This window comes from Culex quinquefasciatus, chromosome 2, assembly GCF_015732765.1.
Source record: "Culex quinquefasciatus strain JHB chromosome 2, VPISU_Cqui_1.0_pri_paternal, whole genome shotgun sequence".
Taxonomy (NCBI): domain Eukaryota; kingdom Metazoa; phylum Arthropoda; class Insecta; order Diptera; family Culicidae; genus Culex; species Culex quinquefasciatus.
Genome location: NC_051862.1, coordinates 82,219,905 through 82,245,284, shown reverse-complemented (window position 1 = coordinate 82,245,284; position 25,380 = coordinate 82,219,905). Strand labels below are relative to the sequence as shown.

Below are 25,380 nucleotides of genomic sequence, written 5' to 3'. Positions count from 1 at the left end.
TTTGTTTTTCGGTTTTAAAATACAGAGCAAACATAATTTATTAGGTTATTCAATCTGGAATTTCTTTCGACAGGTGGAAGACCAACAACCCAAGATGAAAACACAAACAGCGAGCGTATCAAAGCTTCAGAGGTTTCTTTTAAATATCGGATTTTTTTCGTCCGTCTTTTTTATTAACATCGTCATCATTTGCATTATTCACAACTTTTGTTTTTTTTTGCTCCCTGGGTCTGACTTACTCTACTCTCGTTAGTTATCGCCGGCTGACTGAAACAATTTTCCTTTCGTGCCGATTTTCCTTTCACCCTGCATGATCACGACCGTACTAAAAAAAACACTCCAATTACACCTCCTCAGTCATTCACTCCTCTTGCAACATGCGATAATTAGTATCAAAATAGTGTAGAAAGATGTGGATATACTGTACGTAACGTAACATGGAAATTTGCCGAGTATTTTCGCTTTCTTTTGCGCGTTAGAGGCTGTACTAACTACGAATTGGGCTGGAGATTTGAGCTTGTTTGTTGCCGTCTGAATTTTTTTTTTAAATTCGTCGAATTTGTCTTACTGGTTGTTCGAATCACATCAATGCTGCCGTAACGTTACAAAGTGACGTCACACTGCAAAATTACCGCAGCAACATTCCCATCACTCCTATCAAGTCTTCAGTTTCTCATCTTTGTAAAGATTCGTTGAGCGGCACACAATTGTCATATAATACCTAGCTAAGATTTGTTGAGTATAACCATTATTACAAGTAACATTACAACTCTATAATTATCATATCGTGCTAACTCTGCGTGGCTGCCACAGTTCTTAGAATAAAAAAAAATATAAGTACACGGAAACTACAACCTACTCCAACTATCAACAGTTCCTCGCGGGTTATCCGGCGGCGGGCAGAAGCAATTTAACAAATTTTCAACAAGACCCGCGCGAAGCCAGCGACCTCCAAGCTTCCCCAACCACCCCGTTGTTGCTGTTGTTGTGAGGAAGAAGAAAATACTAGCTTGCGGATAAATCAACAATTGCTATCATTATCATCTTGCGTTGGTCACGGCCATGCTCGCTTGTCGCAATCGCCATTTGGATTTTGTTAAAAATAAATTATGTGCATCATATTGACCATGAGAATGTTTGTCGAGGATTCTACTTTCATGTATAGGCGGGGCCAGATAATGCCCAATGATCTCAGAATCGACCGCCAGGTTTGCTGAAGGCAGCGCGAGGGCTAACACTAACCCAATAGCCGGGTCTAAGATAAGTCTGAGACAAATTATACATTTCGCTAATTTCGTTGCCAGCTAGTAGGTTGAACTACCAAGCCTATGTGTCATGCTAAAAGTTTTGTCTTGGCTAGTTGAGTTATCAAAATTCAGAAATGGCGATTGCGTCACGAGAGCACGCGACAATCTCTCCCGATCAAAAGATGCCACACCTCTTCTGCAGTGGTTTTCGCTTAACGGATGGCCTTGTTAGTTGGATCGTATTGCTGGTGGCTTTCGACTGGAAAGTGGGACTAAATGCGCTGATCGTGGGCTGCGAGATCGGCATCGCCGCGCTGTACTGCTGCTTCATCTGCTGGTGGCACTTGGTCGCCAGGTACCGGAACACGCTGGCCACGTTGACGTCCTCCTTGACCGAGGTCCGTATCAGTCGGCAGCCGAGTGATTGCGCCAGCGATTCGGCCTCGTCGAACGACACCACCGCCTTGTCCATGAGGTCGATCTTGTTCTGGACTAGCACGGTCGGAATCTCACAGCACTCGTTCTCGACCTTGACCTTCCAATCGCGAATCGCCTCGAACGAAGCCCGATCCGTCGTACTGAACGTCAACACGCAGGCCTGCGCTCCCCGGTAGTACGCCTTGGTGATCGCGTCAAACTCCTCCTGCCCGGCCGTGTCCCACAGCATAATCCGGATGTCCTCACCATCAAGCTCAATCTGTCGCTCGAGAAAGTCCACCCCGATCGTCTTCTTGTAGTCCTTCGTGTAGATCCCCTTACAATACCTCTGGACCATCGAGGTCTTCCCAACCCCTCCATTCCCCACCACGATCACCTTCAGCGCGATCTCCAACTCCTCCTCCAGCATGCTGAACTCGTTCCCGAAGTCCGTTTCTCCACGCTCAAAATCTCCCCGTAACCACATAGAAGAGCCCCCTTTTCAAATCTTCCGGTGCGTCACCAACTTGGCATGATCGTCGTGCTGGTGACCATTGATCGTCGTCATGCTGGTTCTGTGTGTTCGCTACCGTCGTCCCGGGGTCATCGCGCGCGCGCGTTCTTGGTTTCGGACAATTTAGAACGCAGGTCTTACCAATTCTAATCGTTCTCAGTCACTGTCTACTGACATAAAAGGCGAGGGTGTGCACCTGCAAATCCAAACGAGACAAAGGTTTTCAGGTTAAGGTCGCTGTCCAAAAAAATACGAAATTTGTTGTTCAAAAAAATAGTAAGAAAAAAAGAAATAAATTAAATCCCGAAAAAAGTCTAAAATAACCAACGTCCAATTAGCTAAAGTATAAAAGTTTAGAATAAAACCGAAACAAAAACCAAGAACTAAAAATAAAAACAACAAAAGAAAAAAAAACCCGTGTTGTACAAGTCACCTGTCTGGGGCCGCGTTCAAGTGTGGTGGTGGTGGTGGGGGCGTGCCTAAACCTATTACGATAAATATTTAAACCATCTGCTGCTGGCCGCTGTACCTGTCATGTCACACAAGAGCTTATATCTATAGGTAAATCTATGTTCTGCTGCTCTCATTGACGCTCTTTTTTGCTTCCCGCTGGTCTAGATTAAACGCTCGTGCAAAAGTCGATTTAGTATTGATTTTAAGTATGAAGCTTTAATTCGCTCGTCGCAGATTTCACCTCTCCACCTTTGAAGCTACAGAACTAAACTATTTGATACAAAACATGCAATTTAGGGCATTCCAACCGGTGTAAGCAATAGATACTCAAACCAGACAATCTTTCACTTTTAGACCAAAAGAAACCCAAGACTCTTGTTCGAAACTAGAGAATCAATTTCGAATTACTCAAATTTTACTGTAATTTTTAATTCAGAAACATGCAATTTAGGGCATCGTCACCGCGCCGAGCAAAAGAAGTTTCAAAACACCATACAAATGTCAAAACCAAACAATTATTGAAATTCGATACATTTGACTAAACAAAGGTGGCGGCGTCGGTGGTGGTGGGTGGACTGGACAAAGAGTTCAACCCGACCCGAGGGCTAATTTAGCATGCATACGTCAAACGATTTTTCTTTCATAACTTGTCATGCAGCAAGCACGACGACTGCTGCTGCTGTCTGATTCAAGCGCGAGAAAAGCTGAAATCGATCGTTATTTATTCCGTATCGCAACGGGGAGTGACTTCCCGTGAATTGTCGATATCGGCAGGTAGGGTTGGGTTTTGGTTTGAGAGAGAAAAAAAAAATAACTGATTGTATTCAATTTGAAAGATTAACTCCGGGTGGATGGAGAAATTGAATAGTGGGTTGTGAATATTGATTAATTTTAAAAACGTTGCAGCATCGTGTTTTGACAGACAAACAAATTAATAATACCCTAAGGCAAATGATTTGATTTGAATTCGAGATTCATTTCTTTTTTGCATAAAATATGGATAAAATTAATGCCTAATGAAGCAGTTTCATGATTTTTTAAGCAATTTCGATCTCAATACATACGCAAGTTAAACGTCAGACGCCGCTAAAGTTGCTAAGAGATGCAATGTTTACAAACATTCAAAACAGGTGAAACACAAACCAAGCAAAACCGTGTAAAAGGGCCGAAGCCGAAGTGTAAACAAAGAGTCTATACTGCTCACTTCATTAGGAATGAGCAGGATAGACTCTTTGTTTACACTTCGGCTTCGGCCCTATTACAATGTTTTGCAGGAAACTCAACAAATCGCCCTAATATCGAGAAATTTAAAAGAGAGATGTGAGCCGGCAACATCGAGGGAAACTTTCGCAGATGTCATGAGAAACTTCACATCAGCTTGACAGAAAGTTATCTCCATGTCATGGCTTTCTACCTAAGGTACTCGCGATTGAGTGTGTAGTAGTGCGGTTGTCAAAATCGCTATCTCTGACTCTCTCACTTCACTGACACTGACATTGTTTATGTTTTGGTTTTCCTGGCACGGTCCATTGTTCTTTTGTTATTGTTTTGGTTTTAGTGGCACGGAGTCATGCACTCACACTAATGCAAAGCAAGATGACGAGTACCTTTGATATACAGCCTTGTCTCCATGTTGCACTTTACGTGCGTTTGTATTGCGTGTACGTACACGAAATAAAGTGAGATTAGATTTTGTCAGGTAGTAAAATCAAATGGTGCGCTAGTGTGCGTACGAGAAACGTCATAAAAGTCTCTCGAGCTGTAAAATCTGCAACATGGAGTCAAACTTTCTATGAAGGTGCTGTGAAGTTTTGCGTGGCACTTCGAAAAGTTTAACTCCATGTTGCACGCACCCACTCTCATTTTTAATTCCTCGATTTGAGTCGGAATGACTGTCAAACAATGTTTTGAATTCGATGCTGTCGTGCAATGTTGTCGCCCGTGGCTTTTTGACGTTCCGAGAAAAACGCAGCACGCAATGTAAACAATAACAAACACGTTTTGTTTGGTTGACCATTCTTAGCAGAGTCCCGAGTAATAATTACAAATGTTTACGGTAGTCGGACTAGTACGCGTGTCAAACGCGTTCTGACCTGAAATCTCTTTGGCCAATTGTCGCACTTACAACAATTTTTAGGATGTGTCAAGATATCACGACAAGTTTGAAACTTCATTCACGTAGTTTTTTCGGTTTTTGTTGAATATCTCAGGATTGAAACCAAGTTTTGGGGATCTGTGAAGATCAAAATTTTAGGAATGGAGAGCTGCACAAAATGGTATTCTTAACACAATTTGTCAAAAAATGCAATTGCGACAAGATAGCGCGACAGCGACGATTTGTGAATTACATTCGATGTCAAAGGTTTTTGGTTTGGGTGTAGAAAAGATATGCAATAAAAACTTGTTTATTTGATTTAAGAAGATCGCAGATATTGTTTGCATGTTTTCATAGTAGAAACATGTTGCGTACAAACAACACCAGATTGCACGAATCCACTCGGACCATCAACACAGAACAACTTTATTCGGTACCATGTTGCCGTCCAATAAAGAATAACTCTCAAGCACTCTGATAACACAAATATATGCAAAACAAAACAGGCACCAAAGTGCCACAATTTTAATCCATCTGATACCAAACTCGAGCAGGAGAAACTTTCGTCGAAAAAACGCCATTTCAGCTTAAGCAAAACATAAAAAAGTAAGCAAACTGCATTTCCACAAGCCAAAACGTGGCAAACGTGTTTCGAGGAACAGAGCCATTTGTCAAAAGAAGAAGAACAATAACAAAAAGCAGTGCTCTTTGGTGAAGAGAAAGAGATGTCTTGGCTGCACGAAGTGGGTAATTAGTGTGCAGCAAGCAAGTTTGGGTTCAATTTGTTCTCACAGCAGAAAAGGGTAGAACCGTTGGGGTTGCTTCGCGCACCAAAGTGCTCGCGATGTAATAAACGTTAAGATAAGACACTGAGTTGAGTCGGAGGAAGTATTAAACCAAGACAAGTCTTAGAAGTGACTGTTTTCGTGGAGTTTGAAATTAAGTCAGTGTGTTTTTAACGGCGCAAACAAACTGGTCTTTTTTGGAGATTTGAACTTTTGAGTTTTAAGAATAGTGAATATTATCGCAGAAATAATCTGGTAAATTGGATACTCTTCAGCTGCTAACAGCATACAAAAAAGTGAACAGTTAAGTTCTTCGTTTTAATGGCGTCAAGTTTTCAACTTATCTTAAGTTGTCCCACGGTCATGAGCTTTGGAACAGTTAGAAAGTGTCGATTCCTGACTCGGTTTTTTATAATTTCTTTTTTAAGAAAGCCCAATGTTAAATTTTATATCCAACGGTAAACAACACTCTCAAAAAAACCATTTCTGACCACTTTTTAATATTTTATGAAGAATTTTCTTTCTATGAGAAGAACTCAGAATAGATCGCAGTTCTCCAGTCCAGAAATAGACACGTGGTTGCCACATGCAGCGCGTAATCCGATGCACCCAAGGAGGACAAATTCCTCACCACACCACCATTGAGGAAGCATTAAATCGCCAACTACTACTCCATTTCACAAGCGAATCTGTTCATCTCGCATGCTGGTGGGAGATCAAGCCACAGCTGTGGGTTCAGAGCTATCCGATTTCGCATTACGCAAGCCATCATCATCAGCGAAAAATTTCAGCTGTTGTGTGAGACATCTGCACCACAAACATGCATGCATGAGAAGGAGGGGGCGGTGTTCGGTTTATTACGGTGGGGAAGTAATCAACAAACAATTAGTCTTCCGCCTTCAGGGGTCTCAACTTCAGAAGAGAAAAAAAACTCCAACTCAGAAACAATATTCTTTCGACACCCTTTTGTCTTGCGGGGGTCGGTGTAATAAGACAAACCGGATGATGGTGGTGAAGCTGCACCGCCCCATCGGAAAAAGCGTAGATGATGTGTTTATGAAATTTAATTAAAAATCCGCGAGATAAAGCACACACACACAGTCATAAAAACAAACACCGCGGAACGCGATTGAGGCAAATTTATTGTTCATTCACGGAATTCCACCACGTCGACGGCGATGCTTCTTCTGCGGCGCTGCATCCATCAATGCTGAAGACGAAATAGGGGAAGAGGACCTATTTTTAGGCATGTTAAATTTGATTTGACATGATTGATGGAACCTCTGACATTTGAAGTCTAAAATTTCACAAGGGCACATAAACTAACTTCCCAAAAGTTTGAGAGATATTAATTTGGTATCAACATAATGCAAAGCGATTAAATTTTTCATGGGAATTTGTAAGGGAAAAACATATATTTCGGATTCCAAAATCAAAAAAACAAACCAAGCTGTACAAAAACCGGACTCGTATTAAGTTGTTGAAGAAGGTGAAGAAGGTCTTAACTCTATAACTATCTCGAAAAGAGTATGGTGCAAATTTTCTCCTAGAAAAAAGATACAGCTTCTTGTTTTCAAGAAGAAAAAACACGTTTAAGACCAGTTTTGAGCACTCTGTATCATTTTTCAGGAGCAAAAAAGCACAATGTTGTGGAGCAAATTTCAGAGCAACCAATTAAGAGTCCTGTTTTTATACAGTGAATTTTTGAAATATCAATTTTCGTCTTAACTAAAATCTTATTTGAGTTCGCTAAAAACTTGCTACGCTTGAAAACATTTTGGCAGAGCTTACATTTTTTGCTGAAATCGGTGCCACAGTGGTCTGAGAAGTGAATTCAGCAGGAAAAAAATATTTCTGCTTCGGAGAAGCAATTTAGAGTGTCAAAGAAACTAGGGTGGTCCTGAATTTTCTCATTTCTGCCTTCCTCACTTTACTGAGGAAAGGCTATAAAATCACTCGAAAAACGAAATTCTTAATTTGACCTCCTAGACACACCATCATGTATACTTATCGACTCAGAATCACATTCTGAGCAAATGTCTGTATGTGTGGTGGGATATTGATCAAAAAAATTTGCACTGGATTATCTCGGCACTGGCTTAACCGATTTGGACCGTATTGGTCTCATTCGATCCGTCTTGAGGTCCCATAAGTCGCTATTGAAAATTATAAAATTTAGTAAAGTACTTCAAAAGTTATGCTAAAAAAACGATTCTAACAAAAGTCCAGAAGATTGTAAAAAGGGTGGTTTTTGTAAGAAACCCTGTCATGCTATACATTTTTAGAAAGGTATTCGAAAGACCTTTTCAACGAGTTCAAAAGATTGATGATCTGACAACTCTATCAAAAGTTATAAGCACTTAAGTGTCATTTATGAACTTTTTAGAGGCCGGATCTCATATATTTCGATGAAAACGTTGTCCGGATCTATCATGCGACCTGTCGATGGACAGGTGATCAAAAGACCTTTCCAACGAGTTCAGTAGATTGCAGATCTGACAACCCTATCAAAAGTTATAAGCACATAAGTGCCCTGAATTATGAAGATCTGACTACCCAATCTGATGGTATGAATTTCATTATTCAAGTTGATAGAACACTGAATAACACCGCCATTTTGAGTCTATTTTGGATTGCACCCTCTAAATGTGAGGAAGGCAACAACCACCTAAGGGTGGATTAAGTAACGTTTTTCAATAAATATCCTCGAACCCTGATGAGATAGGGGTATACTTTCTTCAGCAGTATTGTAGTGCTAACCATTCTAAACAACTTTGCTCAAGACACCAAATTTCTATCTTTTAATCTGTTCATTCCACAGCTTTTTATATGAAATCGGTTAGGATTACCCTTCAAAAGGCTATTTTTATTGTATAACTTTCTTGTTTTAGTTTTGGCAATTTTGGTGTCATGAAAGCACATTTAGAAAATTAAAAAACGCTTCTTTTGACAAAAGAACAAAGCCAAAGTAAAAAAAAAATATAGCGATTTCCGGTTTTTGATAAGCCTTTTCCAAATGTTTGTATCTTTTTTTGGTGGAAACAAAAAAAATCTGTTTGTTGCATTTGAAAGTGCAAGACTTCTTCTTTACAAAGATGTAAAAATCTTAGGATGGTTTTTTTTTTTTCAAAAATCAAATTATTCGCTCTACAGCATTGGCTTGGCGTTCTCGATTGCGAGATTCCTACTCGAAACTATGTGTCCGAAGGCTTGATTGTTGAGGCAATTGCAAACCTCTTTTTACACCTTAGCTTCCATCCACGCCGGGATTCGAACTGACGACCTTTGGATTGTTAGTCCAACTGCCTACCAGCGACTCCACCGGGACAGGACCCAGGGAGACGACTCCTGCACCTGGACTGAGCTAACGACCTAACCTTTTTAGTTTAGTCCGGGGCCAACATTTACTTCCCGTCCGACGGAAGGCGTGATCAGACAAATCTCGTCTCGAAAAATGCCACCGGGACCTTCTGGGATCAAACCCAGGCCGACTGGGTGAGAGGCAACCACGCTTACCCGTACACCACGGGTCCCGGCTTTTTTTACTCAAATAAAAGTTGTTTAAAGATTGTAATTTTTTGATTCTTTTACTTAGCGAAATTACCATTTTATATAAGAGTCGCAAAGTAAACAACAAAAATTTCTAGATTTAGTTAGAATATGATTCAGAAGAATCTCGGACACCAAAAATAAGACAAATATTACTGAAATGAACAAAAATCACGTAAACGCCCAGTTGAAACAATATATTGAAGGAGTTTGATATTTTTCCACATATATATTCTCCTACAATATGTCATTCCAACCGAGCGTTTACGTCACTTTTGATTATTTAAGCAGCAGCAGTACAAGTTCCAAAAATAAGTGTTTTGTGTGCGGTCGTTTGTCCAACAAAGTTGGCCGAGTTGGATAAGTACGACGAGTGCTGGAAACACATCGAGTTTGAGTCGATTGCGAGCGGCGAGGCCACGCGGTTGCAGGATTGATCGTGTGTTTTTGCGACCTTATTTCTCTTTGGCAGTGATAAAATCAGTCCTTCATTTATCATCGTTGATCGGAAGGCACGGTTGAATTGGTCGAAGTTATTGTGTTACAAAATAACAAGTTGATTTCAGTCGATTGTGAGCAGCGAAGTCACGCGGTTGCTTGCTGGATTAGTTGTGTTTTTTTAAGGGCGTTTTTTTCTGAGTGATTATAGTCGATCGCGAGCAGTGTAACCACTCGATTACTTTGCATGTTTAATAGTTATTTGGGGCGTCCATTTTATGGAGTTATAAGTGCGAACTATTTTCCCTGCATCATCAGTCGATTGTGAGCAGCGGGTCGTGCGTATGATTTGCATGTTTCGCAATGATTGTAGTATTTTTTCCTTTGTTTTTATACTTTTTGATAGAAATAAGCTGAATTTTGTTGTGACAAGCAAGTTGAATTGCTAGATTAAGTCCTTGCTATATCATCGATGATCGAAAGGCACGCCACTCGTGAATTCTGACCTCATACGTATTTTACTAACCCCCTCAAAACTCGCGCGATACTTTGTCAGAGAAGCAGTCGATTAGTCGGTTTCTATCACTTACTATCACATTGATCAATACCAGCTTCGGCTACAACCGGGGTCACTCGGATGTGGATGGGATGAATTTAACTTCTGGAGGTCCTGATCTATAACGAATTTTCCGTCAAAATAAATTTTAAACTATGAAATCTTATTATAAAGTATTACTTTTCGATGCAATTGCTAAAAAGTAGAATTTCTATGCACTCAAAAATGTGCTAAAAAGAGCATTTCAGTGCTGTTATTATCGGTGATCAAAAGTAGGTATCTTTCAAAAATGAGAGGAAAAGTGTTTTACGACGGAATTGGAAGAATTATTATTTTGAAAAACTTTTGATAGAAACTTGCTTGTTAATGTGGTCAAATCAGACATCGAATTTCAACGCTAGAGTACCTCGTTGAGACGTGAACAGAAAAAATGACAGGAATAGGTCCTTCTCCCCTGCAGAAAAAGTACCGGTAAGGAAGGAACCAGCCCCGCAGATCGATTGTTTCGTTGCGGTGGTGGCGAAATTTGTGCGCAACAAATCAAACCTTCTTCGAAGAAGATGAAGATGATCGAGCACGTCACGACGTCGACGTCGGAAGGAAATTGGCATCAGCTGGAGCTGCACCTCCCCCCTCCCCCCCCCCTGGCTCTGCGGTGAGGCCACCCATCGTGAGAGAACTGGAGGTTTGCCACGGTGGAACGGAACCGCTTTCCGATGTACGGCCGTGACGAACTGTGGAGGCTGGTGAAGTTAAGGTGCTGCAACGGGTGGTGGATCTCGGATGCTGGCAGAATGTGATAGTTTGTTAATTCGATTCAATTGCGATTCGTGGTGGTTCGATTGTTTTGCAAATGGGTTGGAAGAGAGGAAATGGTTTTACGGAGATTGAATTTTTCGCCGGCTATGGGGATGATCGTAGCAATCGGTGCGCGCGGACGCGATAAGTTTTTGCTGCGTCAAGTTTTTGCGTTTTTCTTCAATTTTAAGATTTCGGTGGAATTTCACGGTTATTTTTAGTTTCAAAGAAAGGGTTATTTTGTGTGAGTGGTTGGCATCTTTTCCGGGAGCATCGCCGAGCCCTGTTTTGCGACAAGATGGTCGTTTCTGCTGGTTTAAAAAGTCATTCTGACGGTTTGTGAATGATCCGGAACTCGTTGTGCGTCAGGTGAAATTGAAGAAAGTTGCTTCATCCGCGCCGTGAGTGGAAATCCCAAACCTCCGGCCATTTTGTCGTCGTGTTCGAGACAAGATCATCAATCGGGTGAATGCCGGGTGAAGACTGATCGATCGGATCTCTAAGAAGACCCACCGGAAGCTGTCCAACATGCCAAAACTGATTGGTGCTGCCTGAAAACAACACGAGAAACGGCGGGAACAGTGCCAGGAACAGAAGAGCAACTCAAGAATGAAGCTTTCGTGGATATTCAAAGATGGACTTGAAAAAACTTGGACTGCAAGAATAAAATGCCCATCTGGATGCGAAGAATTCGTAATTTGGTGAGAGCTTTCCTTTTTATTACAAAAGAACACTTTCATTTACACACACATATTGACAATTCATTAAAGACAACCAAGCCAACCTTATTATATACGCGGTAGGGTGTTCCCTTGGTCGTTCGCTGTGAGTTGTGGATTGCCTGCTTCTCTAATGAAGGTTCGACTGAGGGGGCATGCTTATTAATTTCTCGTCGCTCCATACCCTCAGTGACGTGATGGGAGCAAGGGCGTCTATGCGAAGTGTCCCTACACCCGCTACAAATTTCCGGCGCTTCGGGAGGGAAGCGGGAAACCATTTTGATCTATGCACCGGTATTTGTAGCATTAAAATTCGTGCAAAAAAACTTATGCACGTGGGTGTACAGATTACGGAGTAAAAGATGATCGAATTGTTCACCTAGCGCTCACATGTGTTTCAGGACCAAGTTGCCTGCGGGTATGGGGATCATACATACATACATACATTGAATTTTTCGCCGGCTATGGATGCAATGATAAATGTAATAAAAAGATGCAAAGACTCGTGTTTAGAAGACAGAAAAGAAACAGAAAATTTAACATTTAATTTAATTAATATAAAAAAACCTTTACGCTAAAAATTAGCTAGAATATGCAACGTAATGCGTTTCAATTTGTCATTTTGTACATTTCTCTTTCTGTTCTTAATTTTTCTAACAACTCATCAAGAGATAATGGATGGCGTTGTTTACAGTTCTGTTGTAAATCATGTTCCAGCGCTGTATCGAGCGCGGTGATAAAATCCCTGATTGATGGAACAGTCCTCGAGCTTATCTCACAAACTTAAAGTGAAAACACCCGGGGTTGCATAACCCGCTGCTGTACAAGTTTATAACGCTCGGTTGGCGTGTTCCCTCCACAAATTGAGGCGCACTTTCTCCAACCCAAATGACGGCAATTAATTTCCTCCGCCAGCTCGGAGTTCGGGGAGGTTCAGCTAACTGTTTTGTGACAACAACAATTCCCTCGAGTCACGTTTGGAAGTGGCTTAACCCAGCTCTGTTGACCTTTTTTGAAACAATGCGAGCGCGACTCCAAGTCATCTTTCAACCGGTGATGTCTTCTTCGAGGTGGGACAATTTCCAGCACGTGATATTTTTAGAGACCTGCTCTCTCACTGGAGTGCCGTCCCCACAAAGGAATCCTGCCGACCGTGGCCAGCACGGCGACGCGCTCCAGAGGTCTACGTGTCAATACTCTCGCCGATTCTCGTGCCTTGAAGCGTTCTGTTGAACTTGACTTTGAAAGCAGAGCCAGTACACACGCAAAGCAGCACGAGAATGAATAAATAAATTTCAAATAATGACACCGTTGAACCGCTGAATCGACCTCGGGTTTACAGATCGTCGCCGTTGTGCTATCTAGTCACACGGGTTACCAGGACTGAAGAGATTTAAACATTTCTTCAAAAGTCGGAGCCAGAGTTGTCTAAAAAGCTACTAAAATACCAACATACTATATCATGTGCCAAGATAGCACAACGTCATCAAGCCTTGTGTTTTGGCTGGGCACAGAGTCAGCACAATTTCCAAAAGAAAGAACGGAAATTGCGGGGGTGTGGTGTGAGGGCAATGGTCACAGGACCATGCGGAACGACCAGTCGAGTATTTCCACGTGAATCACTCTCACTGTGATGAGCGTTTTGTGGGAAAGTCCAAGAGCGTTCGCGTGTGTGTGCCGGCTTGATTATGGCTTGTAATGACCGGCTGACATACGATGATCTAAATTGGATAGGAGGAGCAATATTTTGGGAAATTCAGCTGAGCCGTAAATGGCGATTAGTTTGGGGGAAAACAAGTGTGATGACTATGTGGTGCTTGTTGGTAAACATTATGGTTGATTAAAGTTATGGAATTAATTATCCTTGAAAGTTTGTATTGAAGGCAAATGAGTTTATCTCCAAACATAAAATTTCATATGAAATCGTACAGTCATCCCACATATTTGGAACGGTTTCCAGATCGGCCAATGTTCAAAAAATCATAGCAAATCGATAATTGAACTCAATGATTCGCTTTTACCTTCATTTGAAAGCTTTTCTTGCGATCTTTCGAATGCTGTATCGAACATCTGCAAATTTTAACTTTTATATGAAGTTTTTGAAGAATTACTTTGACCCTTGAAATCCACAAATTCGGAACACTTTTTTCTTACGAATGTAAACAAACTTTGGATCTTTCCAGGAGTACATATTTATTACCAAATAATGACTTCACACACTGAAACCAATGAAACTCAAGCTTAGTGATGTTTTATACATGGTTTGATAACTTTTTTTTGTGAAAATATCAGTTAAATTCAGGTGTTCCACAATTGTGGGAGGCACAATAACATACCACAATTATGAAACAGGCCATTTGGAGGCAGTGTTTTGCTGCTCTGCACAAAAGTCTTTGAATGAAGTTTTTTGTTCAAAACGTACTACTTTTACTTATTTCACTAGATAATGTCCAAATGAAGGTTCTAAAAATAGTAAGGTCGACAGAAAAGCTGCTTTTGGCATGCTATTGACAAATTATCATCAAAGTGTTCCGAATTTGTGGGTGTTCCGAATATGTGGGATGACTGTACTTTATACTGATATATTTTGAAACAAAAAGCAAAGAAACTGTCACGAAATCGCCCACCCTTAAAATTTAGAGCCTAGTAGAATGGACAAAAAAGAACATTTCTTCCATGGAATGAGAAAAAAACCTCTCGCCATTTGCCATTGAAACTGAGCGAACTAGAACAATTGTTATTTCACAAAAACCCACCTCCCAGCAGAACAAAACAAAAATCTGAAACAAAAGCCAAGTAAAAAGTGAAAACCGTTGCTCGTGGCTCAAAGTGCTAACCTTCAGCGTTGGTGTGAAATTTTAATCTTTTACCCAGGGTGTCTATTCATTCTTTTCGGTAAGATTTTGATGACAGACATCTTTTGTTGAGTTGGAGTCAGAAGTTAACTTCAACAAAAAAAATCTTGCAGTGTTATTTTATTTTATGAAAATAAAAATTAAGTTCATAATATTCAAAAAAAAAAATTCGTAAAATCACATAAAAATTCATAACAACTCAAACATTTTTACACAAGCCCAAACATACTAAATATGTTTATCAATACAGAATAATGCATTTTATATTGTTCTCAGTTTTTTGGAAAAATGTTTTTGCCCCCTGATTTTTCAGACCAATTTTAAAGGGGCGACATAAACTTTGAGAAATATTTGCGTATTTATCCAATTCGGTGAACCTCGTTGGATAAATGTACGACTCGTGCTGAAAAAAATCCCTTTTTGCAACTTGTTGCATAAACTACTAAGGGAACAGCATCTAATTCCAGCGTGCCTCTAATGTTGGCAGGTCAGAACTTTGGCATTCAATTAAATCTAATTAAAAGCGTTTTCAACTGAAATCTAGTGATAAATAACTCATTAAAAAGTGAGCAAGCAAGTTTCTATCAAAAGTTTTGCAAAATTATAGTTGTTTAAATAGTGAAAATCAGCAAATTGGATGGAGTAAGGAGCGAGTGCTTAACCAACCAAACATACGAGAATTTCCTCTATTAGGCGTTCGAAAAAAAAAAACAATTTTTGGGTTTAAAAGTGCAAATTTAATTCTTGGATATTTTGAAAACTAATGACCCGATTTTAAATTTCCAAAAATTAAAATCTATGTGAAATTTTATCTGCTTTTAAAATTCCGAAATCACGACTAACACTTTCAAAACGGTACAAAACGTAGGATCGTGAAAAATAGAAAAGCTTGGGTTGCTCAATATTTTATTGAATGATAAGCGATCAAAATTAGTTTTTTTTTGCAGAAGGTTTAGAAAAATAACAGTATGTTGCCTGAGATATTGCAAAGTAGCTAGATGTCAAAATGCTTACGTGTCAGAATTTATTTTTAATTTTATCCATTATCAATTCAATTTATGACATTTCATAAAATTCAAATAAAAAAGACAATTTACACAAAAATAAACCAGTAGGTTTTCAAACAGAATCAAACTATTATTACAGCTTCTGGATGGATACAACCGCATCGACTCCATAAGCAACTTCCATTCATAACATAAAAAAATTACGATCTCGCCTTTAACTTTATTAACATTTCTTGACTTCAACTCCAGGTCCTCAACGCCACATTTTTTTCATTGCTGCAAAAAAAAACAAACAAACCAATTTTTAATGATCTATAACAATACTCTCTACTTTTGGCAAACAGTAAATTGGTTCCACTTCGACAGTTCAAAATTAAGGCCGTTTTGCTAACCACTATTCAGAACCCAGCTATTTAATTATGATTATTTCACAATTTTACAAAAATAAAAGATCAGTGTGTCTCAGTCGTTGGAAAATTCCCCCCTAGGAAAGGAATTTGATAAAAAAAAATCAAAAATCTAATTTCATTCTGATTTAAAGGTACTTGTGCGAGTTTTCGAAAAAAAAGTCCCCGATTTCAAATTACCGTAAAACGGGGTGACTTTGATAGGCTTGAGATTTCAAAAACACGTAAGCGATGGTATGGAATCATACTGACCGTGGTAGAGAAGAGTTCAAAAAACCTCAAGAAGAACTTTTCATAATATTTTGAAGAGTTTAAAAAGTTAGTTAACTATAATTTAATCTTCTTAAAGTAGGGGAAGGTGGGGCAAGAGGAACAATCGCTCGTACGGCAGTAATTTTTACATAATAAGCAGTAATAATTACATAAAAATACTTTAAAACTGAGGAACAATTGTTAAAAAAATTGTCCATAAAAAATAAAGTGATATTATGAAATGTTATTATTTATCATAGCTAAGTAATATTTTTTTTTTCGTAAAAACGATCAAATTATTAGTAAAATATTATTATTTAATCTAGAATTAAAAGAAACGTTTCAAATACATTCAAATATGATATGGGTAATTCTCCGCCAACTCACACAGCAGTTGCCCCGACCCCTCTTCGATTTGCGTGAAACTTTGTCTTTTTTTTTCGTAAAATCGCGATAACTCGTGATGTTTATAAGCAAACCCCTTATGTCTATACATCAAATTTTTTTTAATTGTCTGCTCTACAACTTTGTAGAACATTGTTACACTCTAAAAAATAACCCTGCAAAGTTAGAAAAAAACGAAGTTTTAAAATGAAAAAAAATGTTCTAAATGAAAAAATTACCCTTCTGGGTCAATGTAGATTCGAAAAGTACATTAAATTTCCCATAAAATGACATGTTCCAAAATTTTTTACAGTCGAGTAACGGAAAATGGGAGAATTTTTAAAACTTTTTTAGTGTTTTTTTCGATGAAAAATACGTTTTTTTCGGAATTCTGAGTACGCCATCAAATCGGGCGTCTAATTTTACATAAAAGTCCCTTTGACACCAAATTTCACCGTCACCGTTTCAGGCTGCAAATTATTGAAAAACACCTCTTTTTTCGCATGTTCAAAAATGGAAGGGGTCGTACCGCCCCTCCGTCACGAGATATCAGAAAACGGACCTCGGATTCGTGATCAGGGACAAAAGTTACCCCTTAGGACAAAGTTTCACGCAAATCGAAGAGGGGTCGGGGCAACTTTTCCCGATTTCGTGTGAGTTGGTAGAGAATCACCCTATAAGAAAGTTCAATAAAGACATATTTATTTCCAAAAGAAATACTAAATTCATGAAGTTCTTGAAAATAAAACAAAGAAGGGAACGGAACGAAAATGTTTAGAAGCACTGCTATAGATGAAAAACTAAAACCATCGTGTTGCTCAAGACTAAAATCAACTCTAAGCCAACACAAGTTCACACATCCAGCCTACTACGCAAATAGGCATACCCAAATCAGTCCATTTCGTTCCAACAAAGCCACAGTAAATCAGGGCCAAAGGCTCCCTTAAGTGGGCGTCAAATCAACATACGAAGTTGAAACCCCGATCAAGGTCTCAACACCTACACGGAAAAAATCAATCCTCAAAATCGTTAATTAAAATCACGAATGCGAGGACCACGAAGGAATATATTCACGTTTATAGTGCAAATGCACCATACTAATGAATAAATTCCTTCGTGGTTCTCACATTCGTGAACTTTATTCACGATTTTGAGGATTGATTTTTTTCTGTGTAACTTGAAGTGGTTCAACTTTGGGCAAACGTTGCCGCGTCGACTTGGCGATTCGAAAGTGGGCACTCTCAAAGGAGTGGATGCATTTAAGAGCACCCCACAGAAAGCTCGCCGGTTCTCCACAAATATTCAGTCAAGTGTTGAACAAACAAAAAATCAAAAGAAAAAAAAGGAGTTTAAGGCATGGTTATTGAGTGTGAAATAAAAACAAAACAAGCCGGGCTTCGTCACGGAACCGTGACGGCGTCGTCGTCGTCGCAAGATCTCTTGTAAAAAGGTACCCCGACCTGCGATTATGAAAAAAATACATCAAGTCGCAATAAAACATGTCCCGCTGTGTGTTTGTGGTGACCGGCGACTTTTTACTTCTGGGGACGCGATGACGGCTATGAAGGCAGTCATCGTCGTCGTAACCGGCTCCGACTCTCGAGAGCAGCGGCCAGACAAAGGCTCAGGGCATCAGGGCGCGCAATCAGCTGTTATTGACTAAACTTTGACATTCAGCAAGGTAAACGACGATGGCGCCGACGATGGGGGGTTGTGCAACGGTTTCTCCGGTTCTGCTTTTGGGGGGCTTGATGGCGAGCCGTTGATAGGCCTTTCCAAGGAGAAGAACTCGGGCCTGGTTACAGTCAGTTGAATGAAACGAAATCACACACATCTCCACAACTCCAGCCCCCCTTTTGCGCTGAAGATGACCGTCATAACCACCAATACCACTGTCACAACGCCGACTGTCCGCGGGAAAGGTCATCCTTCATCTGCGTCTGCGGCTGTTTTGGTTGTTGGATCTCGAGACTTGTTGGCTCCCTAAAAGGTCACCCGTGTGATTGGAGCACTAAAAGTGGAGCTGCTCAACTTCAGAGTTGGCTGCGTACTGCGTAATTTATCGATTCGCCATTCACGTCACTACGTCGTCTGTCTACGGGCCTCCCGCGTCCACCAGCTCACAGTGGGCGAAATGGAACCCAAAATCGGACTTAATTGAACGCGGCTGGTTCCCTGGTATAAATAATAGTGTTTCTTATGTAAAAAAATCCGGGGAATCGATTGGTGATAATTTCATCCACCGCACAAAACGGCAAAGGGTCCATTTTGCCCCAATTCCCCATTTATTCACATTTTTTCTTGAAAATCGGTCTGGAGGTGTTTCCAAAATGCACATAACTTATGTGAAAATGTCCCAGGAATCCAGTAAAAATAACCACTTGCACCGCAAAATCTAGGTCCATTTAACCCCAATTCCGCTATAAAAGCATTTTTGGCCGTTTTCAAATGTTAGGTCAGATTTTAAAAATCTGAAAATATTTTTATCGTTAAGATCAGACAATTTTACATAAGAATGACGATTAACACTTGATAGTTTGACACATTTATGTTGATAAAAATAAAATGTATGTGAAAGGCAGTTTATTCTGCGTTTGGGAAAATTGGCCCAAAAGTGATTCTTCAATCTTTTTATTTAGTTTAATTTCTATATCAACATAAATGTGTCAAACTTTCAAGTGCAATTCGTCATTTTTATGTAAAATTGTCTGATCTTTACGATAAAAATATTTTCAGATTTTTAAAATCTGATCTAACATTTGAAAACGGCCAAAAATGCTTTTATAGCGGAATTGGGGTTAAATGGACCCTAGATGATTTTTGCGGTGCAAGTGGTTATTTTTACTGGATTCCTGGGACATTTTCACATAAGTTAAGTGCATTTTGGAAGGCCGCATAAAGCCTCCGCTCTAAATACAGACCGATTTTCAAGAAAAAATGTGAATAAATGGGGAATTGGGGCGAAATGGACCCTTAGCCGTTTTGTGCGGTGGATGAAACTATCACCAATCGATTCCCCGGATTTTTTTACATTAGAAACAGTATTATTCATACCAGGAAACCAGCCGCGTTCAATTAAGTCCGATTTTGGGTTCCATTTCGCCCACTGTTCAGCTGTTCTCTCTCCTAAAGAATCGACCTGGCGTCAGAGCCGTGGGTGTTTTGGGTCTGAACGCGTGGGCTGTGGGCGGGATTGTTTCGTCGTCAGTGTTGTGGCGCAGAACCAGCCAGCAATTAGGCACGTTGTGGTTGCGCGTGGGTGAACCACGGTGTCGGAACGCGAAGCCGGAACGGAAGCGAGCCCACCAACCATCGAAGCCAAAGTAAGTTTGGTGGGAGGTTCCACTAGCGCTGGATGACGACAACGTCGTGGCAGGTCAAGCTGAACGGTTAGAACGGATTATCGTATAGTTTCGTTCAATTAACTTAACCAATTCTGTCGAAAAAAACCTTGACCTGAAGAATTGAAGGAAATGCCCAAGTTTCAAAAAACATCAGACAACCCAGATATAACTCAACTAGACCTCATTCCCATAGTCGGACGAAGTCGGACGCGGCCCTTGACCGTGTGCACATGTCAGACAAACTGTCACAGTTGCTTCAATGTTTACACTGGTCCTCGATGTGGTCACGTATAGGGAACTGTGCAATTTTCTAGAACGAACGTAAGTATAAAAAAATAGGTACACGGAATAAAAAAATAGCCGATTTTTTATTAGTTCAATTTCCCAAAATACATATTTTTTCATTCCTAGATTTTTTGATACGTTTTAGGGTACCAAAACCCGCAACTTTTGAGCTATATAGAATTATGGTCAAAAAATCTGCCGCCGAATTATGAATTTTTGAAAAAAATTGATTTTTGGAAAAAATCGAAATTTCAAACAAAAAATTGTTGACCTCATTTTTTTAGGCAACATTGAATTTGCAATCGAAAAGTACTTTACAGATTTTTTGATAGAGGGCTCCATTTTCAAGATATAGCCACAAAAAAATTGATTTTAGCGAAATATTTGCAATTTTTCGTTTATAAAAAATACATGGTCACTATTTTTAAAAACGAAAAACTGCAAATATTTCGCTGACCATTTCTGAAAATATTTATTTCGAAAAGTACAGAAAATTTGCTATAAAATTGTCTAAGAATAACTGAAGATTGAATCTCAGGAAAATTGATATTTTCTAAGTCTCACGCAAACAATCAACAATTTTCTAATGTCGATATCTCAGCAACTAATGGTCTGATTTTCAATGTTAAAACATGAAACATTCGTGAAAAACAATATTTTTAAAAATTTTGAATCAAGACAAACATTTCAAAAGGGCGTTGCGGGTTATGGTACCCTAAAACATACCAAAAAATCTCGAAAATAAAAAAAAAACGTATTTTGGGAAATTGAGTTTTTGTAACAAAAAAGTTCATTAAAAAATCGGCAAATTTTTCATTCCGTGTACCTATTTTTTCTCAATAGTCCATAACAATACCTACAACTTTGCTGAAGACTCTAAATTGATCAGTAAATTCACTTAAAAGTAACAGATTTTCGAATATTTACGTACCATTTTTGTATGGGCAGCTGCCAAAATTGTACGGAGACTTGTATGGGTGAACCAACGACACAAAATAGCTTCTTTGGTCATAGGGAAGGCCCCCACAATGTTTGAGCCAAATCAAAATATACAAAAAATAGAAATCGGCAGATTTCATAGATAATTTTTCAGCAATAACGTGAATTTCAATATTTAATGTGCTTGTGAAATTCAGATTACTGATTACTGATGAGAAATTTTAATCTTCAACCTAAAATGCAGATAGTTCATTGAATTAAATTAAAAATTAACGAGATTTTTTATCGTTTGTCCCGAAACAGAAAATGGATGGATTAAAAAAGTGAAAAAAATTAAAATAAAATATTCAAAACACCGTTGTAGCACCAAAAGCAAATGAATCGCTTTTACCAAAAGTTTACATATGAAATCAATCTGCCTGTGTGGATCAATCGGACCGCGCACTGGACTCACAATCCAGAGGTCGCCGGTTCGAATCCCGAGGCGGACGCAAAAATGCTAAGTATAAATATAGGTATTCGGTGCCCTCTCCCCGTGCCCATACCTTCACACTTAGCAGACCCGGGAGGCGGAGTCTTGTCGCAAAAAGAACGATACACGCCTGTGGATCCGTTGACGAAACCGCAAGGTTTAAGAGGGCCACATTATAAGGTGTTACGTCGATTCCGTTTTTTTATGAAATCAATAATTTAATGAAACCTAATATGATATTCTTGAAAATAACTGAATGAAACCTGAAATTTTTAGAAAAATATCCATACGTTAAATTTATAAAAATATTTGCATGCATTTAGAAAACAAAATGATTGAACAAAATTTACAAATTTGGTGAAAATTGAATAAAAGCAAATTGAATTTGTTCATAAACGATTTATTATTTTTTTAAACAAAGGCAATGCTGAAATCTGGAGCAACATTTGAAAAGGACGAAAAAGCATTTTGACAGCTAGAAACTGTGTGGCACTGTTTGGTTTGTGAGGGGCCATCCGAGAATTGTCCCACAATTGTGTTCCAGAAAAAATATGTTTGTCATTTAATTTCTTCCACAATCTTTTTAATCTACGATCTACGCATTTTCTTCAATTTAAATGATATTGGTATAATTCTATAATAGAAACTGTGAAAAACAAGCAAAAAAATAAAAAGGCAAATCTAATCATAGCTGGTAGAATATTCCAAATACACAAACGAACAAAATATAAATACTAAAAAATAAAACAGGAGAAGAGATGTAAAATTTTGCGCAGAGCAAAAGTTGCTAAAAATTACCCTTTTTTAACATGAGAAAAACCGAAATCAATTTAAAGAAATGTTTTTGATATGATTGCCAAGTTCAAGTTTTCGATTGCTCCAATTTTTTATTACATGATGTTGGTCAAAAACTGACTGAAAATTTTTATGGTTTTTCGATACAAGTCGCCATGCAATTCAGCAGCTTAGTCTGAAAAATTCAGCACGTGAATATTCGAAAATTTGAACCTTGAGTAGGGATGTTGTGATTGATTTGGTGACTTTGGAAAAGTTGTAAGTTATGATTGGGACTTTAAAAATTAGGTATTCAGTCCAGACTCGCTTATCCGAAGGCCTCGGAAAAATTTCACTTCGGATAATCGAATCACAAAAAAAAAATTTCATTGTCTAATTTGTGATTGTTGAGCATAGGTATGACCCCAAAACTACACTAAAATTATTTAGAATTTTTTAATCCAAGATGACGGCCAAAATGGCGGTTTTAAAGGCAATCAACAACTCAAATTTGACTAAAATTGGGTCGTAGAACAAAAATTTTATGAAATGAAAATGAAAAAATACGAAAAAAAATTTATTGTTCGTGATTCGATTATCCGAAGTCCCATACAAACCTTCGGATAATCGAACTTCGGATAATCGAAACTTCGGATAATCAAAACTCAGATAATCGAAACTTCGGATAATCGAAACTTCGGATAATCGAGACTTCGGATAATCGAGTCCTCAATTTTCAACTGACGAAGTTCCATAAATTATAGGATATTTCTTAGTATATTAATTTAAATGATCCAAAAAAATCCACGAACGATTCAATTCCACCTCCATCCGACAAAATCAACCAAGTAAGTTCTTGATCCGCACGAAAACTGGGCCAAACCCATTTCGAAATGACCACACTCAACCCGGAAAACTTTAAGTCTCGCAGATCGTTCCCAAAAATAGAACCATTTCCACCTAGATAGTGTTGTGAGACGACGGCGCGCGTAGATCGCGGTGTATAGTTTCGTAACGGAAACCGGGTGGAATCTTCGACATTTACACTTATTAGCGGATCGTTTCGATTGGAGTTTTCCTCTTTCGAAATGTTTTCTAGTACAGTCATCCCACATATTCGGAACGGTTTCCAGATCGGTCAATGTTCAAAAAATCATAGCAAATCGATAATTGAACTTAATGATTCGCTTAAACCTTCATTTGAAAGCTTTTCTTGCGATCTTTTGAATGCTGTATCGAACATCTGCAAATTTTAACTTTTATATGAAGTTTTTGAAGAATTACTTTGACCCTTGAAATCCACAAATTCGGAACACTTTTTTCTTACGAATGTAAACAAACTTTGGATCTCTCCAGGAGTACATATCTATTACCAAATAATGACTTCACACACTGAAACCAATGAAACTCAAGCTTTGTGATGTTTTATACATGGTTTGATAACTTTTTTTGTGAAAATATCAGTTAAATTCAGGTGTTCCACAATTGTGGGAGGCACAATAACATCCCACAATTATGAAACAGGCCATTTGAAGACAGTGTTTGCCTGCTCTGGACAAAATAGTCTTGGAATGAAGTTTTTTGTTCAAAAAGTATTACTTTTACTAGTGAAAAGTAAGATAATGTCCAAATGAAGGTTCTAAAAACAGTAGGGTCGACAGAAAAGCCACTTTTGGCATGCTATTGACAAATTATCATAAAAATGTTCCGAATTTGTGGGTGTTCCGAATATGTGGGATGACTGTACTGGTGTGTAGTTTTGTAGTGTTTATAAATATACCTATCTGTATTCACATGAGCGCCCGCTTTAAAGAGGACGCGATTTGAAGATTTATAGCCGCAGGCAGTTTTAATCGAGGAAGAAATAGTAGAGCAAAACCGACCGCAGAAAAGAGAGAGGAATTAATAGTTTTGGGGGTGGTAAAAAAGTAAGAGGAAGGAGATATCCAACGCCGCCGCATTCCATAGCATGCCAAATCTTAAGGGGAGAGGGAAAGAGCTTACCTTTCCCCTTAAAGCCAAAAACAACGTGAGATACTGTACAAGGTGTGAGTGTTAGAATTGGGTTGGCTAAAGAACAATGGCGGTAGTTACCTTGCAGGTGTTCGAGTGACGTTACAGCAACTTTCGGTTCTACAACTTTTGAAGATTTGACGACGAACGACGCACGAAGAAACGGCACTAAATTACTGCCTTTGCTGGAACACGTTGGCTTCAGGTCGTTTCCGCTTCGCGGGGTTCTCCACGGGCTTGTTTGTTCGATGAAACGGTGCTTGAACGGCTCTCCTCTGCGCTTCTTCTAGCAACGAATGAACATAAAACGAACTCACGCACTCAAGCTTCTTCACGTCTTCGAGAAATGAGAAAACTTGTGAATGAAGAATGTGTATCAATTTCGGAAACTGAAGAAAACTTCCACGTTTGAACTCTTTCTTCTTGCTTGCGTTGCACCTCTTGAACACCACCTCGGGACCTTGAAGTCCGTTCACTGCGATGCACTTTGCACTTTTCTTCAGCGCACGTCACCTTTCTCTTGTAACAAACGAACCAAAAACTGCAAATTTTCACGAAAAACTCAACTGAAACAATAAACCCAAGGAAAATCTTTCGCTAGCTGTTCACCACGAGCATCGGAAGCTTTTCCCAGCGCTCCAGAAACCGCCTACTGCTCAACGGCTGACAGGTTGTTGCACAAGCCACTTCGGATACACAGATCAAACTAACGACGACGACGATGACGACAAACTCTGAACAGCGCCTACTGCGTGCAACAACACAACTAGCGATCTCGACCGTTCCAACTCCAAACTGCGACTGACTTCAGCTCCGCCGTCTGGACAACTTCAACACGTCTCTCTCTCTCACTCGCAGCAACTTTCCAGCAACACAAAGCGCCGAGCCTTTCCTCTACACCGTTCGTCGTCGTGTTCATCAGCTGCCTTTCTCTTCGCTAGCCCGTACACGTGAAACGACGACCAACTCTTCGGGGGTATCCAACAACAACAACGACCTCTTCTTTGCAGCAGGTCTTAAGACTCACCACATGCGCCTCAACTCACCACACCGAATTCACCTGGCGTCGACCTCCAG

The 25,380-nt window shown here is 39.4% G+C and overlaps 2 protein-coding genes across 3 annotated transcripts in view; both read right to left on the bottom strand.

The window, feature by feature from the left end:
• The window catches only part of LOC6045698 (protein yippee-like CG15309), a 184,445-nt gene that overhangs the window by 82,429 nt on the left and 76,636 nt on the right, over positions 1-25,380 (bottom strand). Inside the window, exon 1 of one of the 2 annotated variants that reach the window (XM_038257319.1) lies at positions 24,385-24,512. The exons of the other annotated variant lie outside the window; for it this stretch is intronic. The gene's annotated coding sequence lies outside the window, so the exon portion shown is untranslated. Of the gene's footprint in view, positions 1-24,384; positions 24,513-25,380 lie in introns of those variants that run through there. 2 annotated transcript variants of the gene reach the window in all.
• Positions 112-24,472, bottom strand: LOC6045700 (ras-related protein Rab-23). Its single transcript, XM_038257316.1, has 2 exons — positions 24,385-24,472; positions 112-2,374 (listed from the first exon to the last, which is right to left on the bottom strand). The coding sequence occupies exon 2, from the start codon at positions 2,149-2,151 to the stop codon at positions 1,423-1,425; it is 729 nt and encodes a 242-aa protein (XP_038113244.1). The 5' UTR covers positions 2,152-2,374; positions 24,385-24,472; the 3' UTR covers positions 112-1,422.